Genomic DNA, 12,968 nt, shown 5'->3' on the forward strand with positions numbered 1-12,968 from the left:
CGCCGCCTGCTCGTCTATATCAGATCATGCTGCACACAGATTGATTTTTAAAGTAGTCTGCTTAAGCTCAACAGGAGCTCAATTAGCACACACACAACATTCAGTACAACTCTAACATGGTTACAGACAGACTAACTCACTGACAAAGCTTTTAAGACCAAGGCCGTGTGGTAATGGTATTGATTACAGTAGTGCATGCACACAGGGAAAATCTGTTGGGAGTCGGGACTAATGGAGGAAGTTGATAATGGCCAGTTTGACCGAGACACATAAACGCATCACATGGCCTTCACATGCCGTCAGCGGCTCGTCGATCGCTGCCATGGGACATGTTAGCACTTTGGCACCGACAGAATGGAAATCAAATTGACCACACTTTTTGTGAGTAAATAAGGACTGCAGTTACTTCACACTCAGTCTGTCCTCAACTCTTTATATATTTACTTGCCAGCTATGGTGTAACAATCTAAATTGACATACGGTAAATGAATAAATATTGATAAATAGTATTAAAAACTGAACTGAAATATGAAACATCCACCCTAGAATATTTGCAGATGTGCAGTCATTTTCTGTAATAAAGACAGTGAAAAGATTAGTTTCACTAATGAACATATTGTTATAAGGTAAAAGTTTTTTTTATTGGATTTGTACAGCGCTGTATCTAGTCTTTACGACTTCTCAAAGCGCTTTACATTTACAACTCATCATTCCCCCATCAACCTGATTCATACATTTAAATTGAGTTCAATTGGACCAGAAAATCCAATATTTTGAAAAAAAATTTGGGTTGAAACCATACGTCTATGGTTGAAACACACATTTTATGATGACCAATGTTATTTTCCGATTCAGAATGAAACTGCCAGTTTTTTTTTTTATTTGAATTAAACATATCGAAGTGCATTAGTGTTTGTTTCAATATGATAATGATAATTTAGTATGACATATAGCATTTGAAAGGGTTCCTCTGTGGGTCTTGGCGTCATGAAACTTGCAAAACCACAAATTGATGACACAGGACAGAAATAGCTCTGCCCCCTGAATTCCCACAACTTTGCTTTGCCAGAAAAAAGATTTGCAACATTGGAAACGCTGTCTGCGCTGCTCTCATTCCCCCCACCCCTGGTTGTCCCTCTGTGTTGCAAACAAGTGGAGCATGCTCTTAAAGGGCACTCGCCTCTTTCTTTCAAGGATCTGTCCCCATGTTATGTCTTTGTCTCCTCTGCATCCTCCGCCTCACATCCTTTCCTTCTATTTTCAGAGTCTCCCCCTCTCTCTCTTCTCATGCATATTCCCCCCATTTTTCAGACACAAAAATACTCGGACGCACATGGAAACATGCACGCACTCTGCTGATGACCTGCTCTCCCTGTGAGAGAGACTGGCTGTTCCCATGGTAATGGCCTCCATGTTTGTACAGCTGATACACACATACACTAACACACAGATGCAGTGACACGAACATGCAGACACACTCTTTCGACATCAAATAAATGGTGCTACTCCCCTGATGTTAACAACAATGGAGAGGTGAGGAAAGGACAAGGAGAGGAGAGGAAGAATGAGAGAAGAGGAACAGGCAGAGAAGCAGGTAAAAAAGATGAGAAGAAGATGAGAGGAGCAAATGATGAGGAAATATGAGGGGTGAAAGGAGAAGAGAAAATGAGGAGGACAAGAGAGGTAAAAGAGGAGAAGGGGGGAAGAAGAGGAATGGGAGATGAAGAGGAAAGGAGAGGAAAAGGAGGAAGGTCAGAGGATATCAAGAGGAAAAGATAGGAGAAGAAAGTAAAACATAAATGGAGAGTGCAAAAAAAAAAGGAAAAGAGATAAGAGATGGAGGAGAAGTGAAGGAGAGAAAGAACATAGCAGGAGGAGAGGAGGAAAAGGAGATGGCATTTATTTCTTCAAACCTTAGCATGGTGCAGGTCCACCCCGTACATGGAAAGCTTCTTGGCATTTTCCAAAAACTGGACGTCGGCTAGTGCCGGTGTCATTCCCCTAAACACCCAGAAAAAGGCAAATGACTACAAACACCCAAACATGTACAATAGTATGGTAGCATAAATCCAAATATATGGAACAGGGACATAACCGAGTCATGGTCCATTTACTACAATATGGAAACGATGTACAGCTTTAAAATAACACACAAAAAACATACATCCTTGTCCCGGTCTACTTTCGACAACCTGTATCTCTGACCTGTGAGACTTGTGGAGTTCAAGAATCTTCTCCTCCATCTCTTTGTTCTGATTGGGCGCAAAGGTCAGCTGACCGACGTTGTCCAGAGGCCGAGGCTGGTCGGGTTCATAGTCACCGGCTTCTGCCTGAAAAACCAAAAGGAGACGGTAAAATAATACTTAGTGACACCTAAAACGATACAATGATATTTGTAGTTCAGAAGAAGGGCGTTGGGGTCATAGCCAGTGTTGTGGGCAAGCCATTACATGTTATTATGGTGTGTTGATTCACAGAGTTTGAGCACCATCTTTGAGCAGATTTGTAAGATTGTAGGTAAACCCTTTGAAAACATGTGGAAACTTGTATCCATACACCATGTATTGTACCTGCAGTGTGTACGACCCCAGCAGAGCGTGAGTGACAAAGGAGCAAGGCAGTCGTCCAGAAGCCACATCTTCACGGAGCTGCAGACACAACAGGTACCTGCATGAGAGGAAAGAAGGGAATGAGTCTGGGCTTAAGTCTAATCAAAAACTCTAATCCAGACTTTGGACTCAAACCGGCTCCATTGTCCGTGATAATGATAAAAAGATCAGCCAAATGTCCTCCTGTGAGGCCCGAGCAGACGGGGTCAGCTGGTGCAGATTAAATGTCTTTGTTGGCGCCGTGTCTGTTGTAGGATTTCTTTTAGGTTGCTGGTACACTGGTGTGTTGGTATAACCTTGCGTCTAATCCTCGCCATGACATAACTGCATGTTACGAGTTTGGGTAAGTGAATTGTCCGGAGCTGTGAGCTGCCCCACTAATGTAAAACCTCTGTGGAAGAGTTCATTATGTGAATAGAGCTTCTGTGTAAATGACTGATTCAGACACCTCAGGGTGCTGGTAAATGAGTCTGAAAATCTCATTCAAAGTCACCTTGGCGGGACTTGCTGATATGGAGGCTTTAACACCACTCATCCAAATACAGGGCTTCTTTATACTTAGGAATATGTGGCCTCAGGACTTTAATCCAGTATGTTAATATGGTGTAAAACATATTGATTCTTTAATATGATAGTGTACAATAATAAAGCCTGGAGCAAACCCTGTGAAAAGAGACATTCAATGGGGCCATAAAATGTTTTTTCGGCTTTCCCATCGTATGTTTTAAAGGTTTTTTTGTGTGTAAATGGTCTGCAAAGGCTAAAATCCAAAAGTTTCTCATGCCTGAAACACTTTGATTGTAATCCTTAGATTGATTCGGTAACAAAGTGACATCACTATGTAACACGCCATTTATTTTGGCTAGCAATCAAACACATTGTATGTGATAGGCCAAGGGGCGGGACATCTCTAAGCAGTTGACCAATCATACCAGAGTTGGCCAGCTAACCAATCAGAGCAAACTGGGTGCTGGTTTCAGACAGAGGGTGAAAAGAGGTGCTGTAGCATTAAAGCATGGAACCACAAATATGAACCTGAAAATGAGCATAATACGGACCCTTTAAATACAATTATATTGAAAATAAAAAATGTTGTTTGTACTCTAGGTGAGTGTATGCGATTTAGTGAGTGTGTGTCCTCATTAGCCTTCAGCCACAACCATCAGAGAAAGTGTTCGCCCCATTAGCCGAACACTCCAACCTAAATGATGAGTGCCCTGAGCATGCCCAGGTTTGTGTGTGTGCATTCAAATGTACAAATATAAATGAATTAGCAATGTGCGCCATGCCAACTTGTGTTTTTCTTAACTTTTGCTATAGGCCTTATAATCCATTTTCAAAGTGACATTTTAATGCTGCAGCTAAAGATTTAGTAAAGACCATAAAAGGGGCTGAAAGAAAAAGTGTATGTTGGACTTAAAATCACCAGGTAGACAGGAAACAGAACTCCGTGTCTGCAGAATGTCTAAATAGAACTGTCTGCTAAAGAATTCACTTAAAAAGGGAATAAATGTTTTTTACAGTTTCCTTTCTTTCTTTACATTGTCTCATAAGAAACTACTAATGTAGCTTTAGGGAAAAGGTGGTACAAATCTAAGATGGGCGTGTGTGTGTGTGTGTGTGTGTGTGTGTGTGTGTGTGTGTGTGTGTGTGTGTGTGTGTGTGTGTGTGTGTGTGTGTGTGTGTGTGTGTGTGTGTACCTGGTAATGTCTTCAGTGAGCAGTGAGGGGTCGGGGGGGTAAAACTTGACGCTGAATGCAAACTGACAGTTGTTACCTGGAGGAAAAGAGATTATTAATTAGATTATTGATTTACAGCACAGCATCATTACATATTTAAAAAGTACAATGGAAGTAAGTATATATGAGAACAAGAAAGACAGAGTGTAAAATGGTAAACCCAGCATTACGTTTTATATTTGTATGCCAATCCATCCATTCATCCTTCTGCCTATATCAGCGGTGTGTGTGTGTGTGTGTGTGTGTGTGTGTGTGTGTGTGTGTGTGTGTGTGTGTGTGTGTGTGTGTGTGTGTGTGTGTGTGTGTGTGTGTGTGTGTGTGTGTGAAAGTGTGTGTGAAAGTGTGTGTGAATGAGGGCAGCTAATCCAAAACAGCTTTTAGATAGTGCTAAGCCTGGTCCATCTCACACACACATATACACACAAACATATACACACACACAAATACAGCAGCAGATCAGAACTGGTATTGCATAACCTCATCCTGTCTTTATCTTAAAAAAATAAAAAACATTATCTCCATCATCATCATAAACAAAAGCACGCAACATCATCATAATATCGTTCCTTTTGGATTTCCTATCAACTTACATTCGAAATAAATAAAATAAAACGTCCCGTTATCCTTCCCACAGGAGGCCAAATTTCCCTGCATGCCAACCACCCCCCCCTTCCTTCTACGTCCCTCTTCCTAACAACTACACACACATGTACCAACGCATGCCCACACACTCAATATAAAGATTACGATCACGTCGTGTGTAAAATTCCATCAGGGAGAAGCTGTATCGAGACTATTTCATCCTCCAAGGTCACAACCAAGTCCACAGTAACACATACTGTACACACACACACACACACACACACACACACACACACACACACACACACACACACACACACACACACACACACACACACACACACACACACACACACACACACACACACACACACACACACACACACACACAAACACACACACACACACACACACACACACACACACACACACACACACACACACACACACACACACACACACACACACACACACACACACACACACACACACACCATTTTTGCACAGTTGCAAAATTCATCTTAATTTGTAGTAGTGTTATATTTTTTTCATAGAATGATATTCATTTATGGCTGGTAAGGACAATACCAATAACTTTTAGCGTCAAAACCGGATAAAAAACAGATGGATGCAAGAGAGTACAACGCTTACTGGCTGGTTTTATTCATACAAAATGTCACTTTATTGCATAGATGCTCGCATTTTGCCTTTCACAAACATCATTTTTAACTGCCATCAAAAAATTATCCTCTATCTGCTTGCTGTGCACGAAACGAAGCACTCACCTGGTAAAACTGGGCAGTAAAGTGCCAATCTCACAGCACCATAAATAAATATTATATATATTTTTTTATTCCTTCATTTTTTCGACTGATGACATTTAAAGCTTCATTCTAACAGATGGTTCAAATGAAAACCCTTGGTACAGCACTATTCCATTTCACTGATTCCATTTTAGTAGCTTAACGTACAGAAATGGAAAATATCGAGTGCGTCTGGCTGTATGTCGGTGTGTGGGGGTGAATTGAGTTTGTATGTTTTGTTGGCAGCGTTAAGTGCTTTGTGAGTCTCTCCTCTCCGCTATCTTCCTGCACACCCACATGCCGCCCATCAATACTCCCCATGACGCATAGAATACACACATGCTATCCCTCCCCCCCTCTCCTACATCCACTACTCTCTTCCTGGCAACAATTCATCCCGTGTCATCCACAGGTTGTTCCCACTCAGGCTTCTTCGGGTTACTTTCAAAAGAGATTCTGTGTATGTTTGAGTATATTGATAACTTGTCACAGAAAATAGAGGAACACTGTTTTGTTGAAAATGGTATTGCACAGAGATTCAATAATCTGTAGGAAGTACGATGTAAAATAGAAAAGATTATTTTTTATTATCAAACTTTTTCTGTTGGGTTTATATCCAGAGAAGGACTGCATTGTTTGGAAATAGCAATAGAAATAGAAACAGCCCAAGCATTGCTTATTAGTTACGACAGATATTATCAAGCCTTCCCTTAGAAATAATATCTAAAATATTACATTTAAGCCAGCATATATTTGAGAATATACGGAGGTCGGAGGCCATTTATATTTATGTGAATTTCTGGATTTAACTGACAATCAAATGGGCAACCAATTGCAGTGACAATGCACTTTGCAAGCTTGTTTATATTTTATTATAAACAAATTATATTTTCAATCTTTAACGATTATTATATTCCATTAAAATAGTCCACTATGAACCCAATTTCCATTTGTAATACAGATTTAGCATTTGTGATTTTTTTCCTAACTTTTTGTGTGTCCCCTTTGTAAGTGAATACAGCGACTCTGCTTCGTGGTACATGTATATCATATGAATGTAAAAGGCTGTAGTTTATATTCTTACAAATGTAAAGAAAAATGTATACCTTGCAAAAAATATAGGATTTTAGTGAAGCACACTTTCACTTATGATCCTATACTTTAGCGTAGACTGTTGCTGTTTGCTTTTATAACTGAATTGGCTGCTAAAGTACTTCCTGTATGAGCACAGTAAGACACCAAGCACCATAAAGGTTGGCTGTGGAGAGTACATGCGCGCTGCTGTTAAACATTAACAACAGACACACGCACTGGACTAAATCCAGAGTCTCCAGCCTTTCTGCTCGGCTGTCAGCTCGACTCAGAGAGCGAGAGGAAATCTTGTTCTCATTATCCGTCAAAGTGACATCTTAGAAGGGGCTCACTGGCTGGGATTAATGTGTGACTGCTCTGAATGTTTTTTGTGTTACAATGGATTTGACTTCCAACAACTCAGATTTGTGGGTTCAAGTTTCTTGGAAGCAAGTTTTTCTCTTATTTTTCTAATTTCTTTTTCAAGTTGTATTAGTTTTTCCTTCATCCTCTCTCTATTTAGCTCGTGTGTTTTCATTGTGTCAAACCTAAGTTTTACATGATTTTTCTCTATTGTTTGACCTAATGCTCAAGTCATGATTCCACAGACACAAACAACAGACACACCCACAAAGTGTTGGTCATGGTAATCTGAATTGTGGGAAGGAGTCTAACCTACCGCACCAAACAACAAACCCTGTAGACTGACTTTGTTTCATTTGTCAGTCCACCAAAATAACAATTTCAGAAAGCTCTCTTTTAAATCCTTACATCATAAGGTTTAAGGCTTGCATGTGGTACAGCTTAAAACCGTTCCAAAAATGAAACAAGGACCCAAAAAAACCAACTGTTTAGGTCCCAGCTGGGTATGTAGTGACGTAGCGTGGCGACTGCTGGGTGTAAACCGTCGGTAGATTAGAGCAGATTGGTGTCAAACCTGTCATTTGTGTGGTGCTGTGTCTGTACACACACGGGCACAAATATACAACTCGCATGATACAACACACACACACACACACACACACACACACACACACACACACACACACACACACACACACACACACACACACACACACACACACACACACACACACACACACACACACACACACACACACACACACACACACACACACACACACACACACACACACACACACACACACACACACACACACACACACACACACACACACACACACACACACACACACACACACATCGCTGATCCACAAACCACAGGCACACACAGTGAAACAGCCACAAGCCAATGAGGCATGAATGTTCACCACACGCTTACACACACACACACACAGCCAACTACCTCACATACACTCAAAAATAACACTTTATGAGCCAAAAGTATATGTTTTTACAAAGCCTTTCCCTTACAAGTGCAACTTGGAAGTTTGAGGCTGGGTGTTAAAGCCTGTTTTTACTTCAAATAGGAAGAGCAAGACAAAAACAGCAAGAGTTAAGCTTTTCCTGAAGAGAAGTCAGCCAAAGTTTTGGGCATTTTCTTCAAAACCCTTCTAAAGAGAATTCCATTGTACAGCAAGAAGTACCAAAAGAAGTTCACAACTTCTAATTAAATCCTCAACAAATACAATGACAAAGTGGAGACACACCAAGCTAGTTTGTCGTGATTCTAAAAAGATGTCATTTGTAACTGTGCTCTGAACGTAATATAGAGACGTCGTCACAAATGGAGGACACCTTTTTGTATCGTTACCAACACATGCGTCCATTCAAAAACAAAACAAAGCTTTGACTATGCTTGGTTGCTCCACACACTTGATAGCTGTTGATCAACAACAGACACCACACCGCACCTTGCCCTGCATTTATAAATGAACAGCTGTTTTCATTAAGCGAGCGATAAATAATGAAGTAAACAGGCCACACCTTGGTAACTGCATCTATTCTGCCAACTCTGATAAGACTGCTGTCGTGAGGTTTCAAATGTCTCCGGCTTTGTTTGTCTTTATTGTGAAGCTGTTTGTTTTGAATTCTTTCATTAATTCATTATATATATATTTAATGTATTACCTTTTGGCAGAGAAGTTGGGGCTACTGTGTTATCTGAAATATATTGTTGATAAAGGCAGAGGGAGACATGGATGGATGGGTTAATAAATGGATAGATGAATGTGTGTATGGTTGGATGAATGGATAATGGATGGACAATTGGTAAATGGAAGATTGATGGTTTGAGGGATGGATGGAGGAAGGGATGGATGGATGGTCGATAAATGGATTGATAGATGTGTGTATGGTTGGATGAATGGATAATGGATGGACAATTGGTAGATGGAAGATTGATGGCTTGATGGATGGTTGGAGGAAGGGATGGATTGATACATGGGTGGATGGATGTATTGGTCGATAAATGGATAGATGTGTGTATGAAACTTAAAGAAGGCAAAAAAAGAAACTTACTGCGTATCTGTCTCTTGATTTCCTTAGTGGGATCCAACCAACACTGTAGAGAGGTAGAGAGACACAGAGCAGGAAGAAAGAAAGAAAAATCGCTGTGAAATAATGTATGTTACAAGACACAGTACAGACATCCATGTCTGGAGTTCCTTTATGTGTACATTACTGACTTTTCGGGCGTACAGTACATCCTGTGTGTGTGTGTGTGTGTGTGTGTGTGTGTGTGTGTGTGTGTGTGTGTGTGTGTGTGTGTGTGTGTGTGTGTGCGTGCATACCTTATGTTCATGGCTGTCAATGTAAGCGAGTCCAAAGTAGTCTTTCTCCATGAGGTTAAGGTGCTCACACACCTTAAAGAAGAGGAATTGGCCCTTGGCACGTTTCTGCAGCAAGAGAGAGAGGATTTTAGATTAGAGTGTGTACTGTACTGTATCATTTGATGGGGAAACAATATTTAAGGGGACATATTGTACTCATTTTCAGGTCTTATTTTAATGTTGGGTTATAGCCAGAACATGTCTACATGATTTAACTTTAGAGAACTAACTGTTGTTGTCAAGTGTTATTCTACAGTTTGAGAAGACCCATTTAAAAACTCGTAAAACACTAATTTTGAATAGCAGTTAAACACTTGCTCAATCCTCTCAATGCGTCCTTGTTTCATCTGTTTCATTACACCTCTCCCTTTATTTCCCTGTGTCCCCATCTGTCTCCGGGCAACACATTCCTTCAAAGGCCTGATAGGGGCTTTAGCCATAAAATCCTCCACACTCAGCTATGACAATGACATTTAGCACACATCCATGCACCCGAACACACACACACACAGCTGCGACCTTTAGACGGATAGAAGGTCAGACAGAGAGCGGGTGGAAAGAGGGGAAAAAAGATGAGAAAATAATGAAATAATGTTCATTTAATTTCAATAAGTCAGCACAGCTTCAGTCCAGCGTTCGGCGTGCACACACACACACAGAGTTGCAGACAGGGCAGGGAGCGTGGTGAAAGTGGAAGGAAAGAGGATGAAAGACAGCATTTCTCTTCTCGTCCTGGGAAAGCTGAAAACATCTGCGGTATTTTCCTATACTTGGTCGCATTCACGCTCCTCTCACAGTGTAGCTGCATTATGAACGCCCAAAGAATGTGACCTTTCTGTGCCAGCGTGCCTCCAAGCAAGGCACAGCTTAACAACAATTGTCACAAAATCTGTAGATGCCTATCATTCATAGACATTATCAAGGGAGGGGTTTCGGGAAATTAGCATGATTTCCCATATCAGGACATATTGCCAAGGGAACTGTTGATGTACTCTGGACTACATGCAAAAACATATTTCACCCTTTTAAAAATGATACAGCTTGCCAGGGGGCAGAGCTGACATTTTGTCTTTGGGCTCCATTGGTACCAACCAATCAAGAAGGAGGAAAAACAATGCTCCAAAGAAAGGCTACATTTAGCCAAGGATAAAAAGGGGCCCACTCACCTCGAGATATCAGAGAAAATGTATTGAAATCCTACTAAGTTTAGGGCAAATAATGATATTTTTGTTTCCCCACAGTGGGTTCACCAAGCGGTCTTGGAGGCTCTTGTGAGTTCACCGAGCCCAACTGCATTCTTATGTGATGATGTTATCCCATAGTAGCTATTTAATTGTATTGAGAGCAGTTTTGAAACCTGAACTCACTGGAGCTGGAGCTGTTTTGACCTCTTGGATAATCACAGCCTTATGAAACTTCACAATCACAAACTCGAGACAAAGCACATACAGAGAGGGAATGGCTTTCGTATATATATATATATATATATATATTAGTGCTGTCAAAATTATCGCGTTAACGGCGGTAATTAATTTTTTGAATTAATTGCGTTAAAATATTTAACGCATTTAACGCATGTGCAGAATGGCCCGCCCCATACGTGCCACTAGTGGCAGCGCCAGGGTATGGCTGGGGTAGGCTACACCCATACCAAGAAATGGCTTAGCCCCACCATGAAAAATGATGTTAAAGTAAGCAAAATAAAGTCTGCCAACTCGCGCGGAGTAAATTGCACAGACAGCAGTTAGTCAGATTGATTTCAGTAGCCACGGTTTTGAAAACTTTTGTCGCGTAGTGATCGTCTTCTCAATAGAACATCTTTGATAACGGCGTGGTGTTGTTGCAGGAAGTCCCGACGCAGAATACTCTTGCTGTAGTACAGGGCAGAGCCATATAATAGTAATAATATGGCTCTGGTACAGGGGTGCACATAACTGGTACGCAGGTTATGTTCGTAATCTGAAATGCGTACCGTCACTTGTGTCACAAAGCGCATTTGCGTACCGACGTACTTGTGAAGCTTTTCCAGAAGGCGGTTAGATCACCGGACGACAGAGTCGGTCTCCGTGTGCACAGACAGGGCTGCTGTTAACGTCGGTCTGTACAACGGAACTGTGCCAACACTACGGCCCAATTCCAAACCACTCCCTCGACCCTACCCCTCCGTGATGGAGTGAACTCCGTCTGCAGCCACACTCGCAGCTCAACGCGGCTCCCTCCTGTCAGATGGAGGGAGTAAATACAGCAGCAAGCTTTGGGACGGCCTCCCCTCTCTCCGGCAGAAACAGGAAATGCCGTAACTGTATGTAACAACGGTTTCAAATCAGCATCTCTTAGACAAAAAGTTTAAATTAATAACTCAAATAAAACTCCAAACATCTTTCATTGTGTTTCAAAGCTCTTTTAGTTTTAAACCTGATGTTTATAAGCTTCTTAGTTTTTGCAACGGTCTGTAAATATACACAACTTTATAATAAAATGCACACATTTACCTTTTTCTAGACTAAACACAGGTATGATCCTAAGTTAAAAACATATGAGGTTATCATGAGGTTGTTAACATCGCAATTTATCAGTGGATGTTTGCTGGAACTACTTGTAAACAGCGTGTTTCCTGACGGACACACACAGCGTGACTCCGGTCAGGTAGAGACCGGTCTCAAGTCAGCACCGCTGCAGACTCGCTGTTTGAGGGCTTGATAGCCCACTCCCCCTCCACACTCGTTGCTTTGGAACAGCCCTCAATATGGCGGACCCTCCGCGTGAACGCGCAAACGGAGGGGTAGGGTGTAGGGGTAGGGTGTAGGGGGCGGTTTGGGAATGGGCCTATGCCAACCGGCAGCGGAGGGAGACTCCCCGCTTCACTGGAGAACTGCGCTAAATAGCTGATCACAACGTTCACACTCTGTGGTCACGAAGTACTCCACTAGCCCCCCCCCCCTCTGTCGACTTTCCTGAAGTACTCCCTCGTTGATAGAAATCAACACGTAATGAATTAAGACCCCACGATTTGATGATTGATAGGTGTGTGGGTTGTCTTTCATTTTGACACGCAGAGATACATAGATACTGTATGTTAAATGGATATATCCGCCTTCTTTCATTTATCTTTCCATTCCCACAACAATATACATAAATAAATGGCATATTTTGGACATAGTTCGAATGGTGATTAATCATGATTAATTAATTTTTAAGCTGTGATTAATCTGATTAAAAATGTTAATCGTTTGACAGCCCTAATATATATATATATATATATATATATATATATATATATTTACAATAAGGGGGATTCTGAGCAGTTTACAGAACTTAAAAGTTTACCCCCAATCACAGAAATTAGATGTCTTACAGAAGTCTTCACATGTTTGTAAGTTCTTGATACAAAATCCCAGCATGATATTTTCT

General features: G+C 41.2%; 1 protein-coding gene across 10 annotated transcripts in view; it reads right to left on the reverse strand.

Annotated features, from left to right (window-relative positions):
- Nucleotides 1-12,968, reverse strand: part of epb41l2 (erythrocyte membrane protein band 4.1 like 2) — a 62,346-nt gene that overhangs the window by 20,452 nt on the left and 28,926 nt on the right. For all 10 annotated transcript variants that reach the window (XM_034075769.2, XM_034075763.2, XM_034075770.2 and 7 more), the window contains exons 5-10: nucleotides 9,519-9,623; nucleotides 9,247-9,289; nucleotides 4,310-4,385; nucleotides 2,571-2,667; nucleotides 2,206-2,330; nucleotides 1,914-2,001 (exon numbers count right to left, since the gene is read on the reverse strand). In XM_034075769.2, the coding sequence (XP_033931660.1) occupies nucleotides 1,914-2,001; nucleotides 2,206-2,330; nucleotides 2,571-2,667; nucleotides 4,310-4,385; nucleotides 9,247-9,289; nucleotides 9,519-9,623 (534 nt within the window). The remainder of the gene's footprint in view (nucleotides 1-1,913; nucleotides 2,002-2,205; nucleotides 2,331-2,570; nucleotides 2,668-4,309; nucleotides 4,386-9,246; nucleotides 9,290-9,518; nucleotides 9,624-12,968) is intronic.

Source organism: Pseudochaenichthys georgianus, chromosome 24 (assembly GCF_902827115.2).
Source record: "Pseudochaenichthys georgianus chromosome 24, fPseGeo1.2, whole genome shotgun sequence".
Taxonomy (NCBI): domain Eukaryota; kingdom Metazoa; phylum Chordata; class Actinopteri; order Perciformes; family Channichthyidae; genus Pseudochaenichthys; species Pseudochaenichthys georgianus.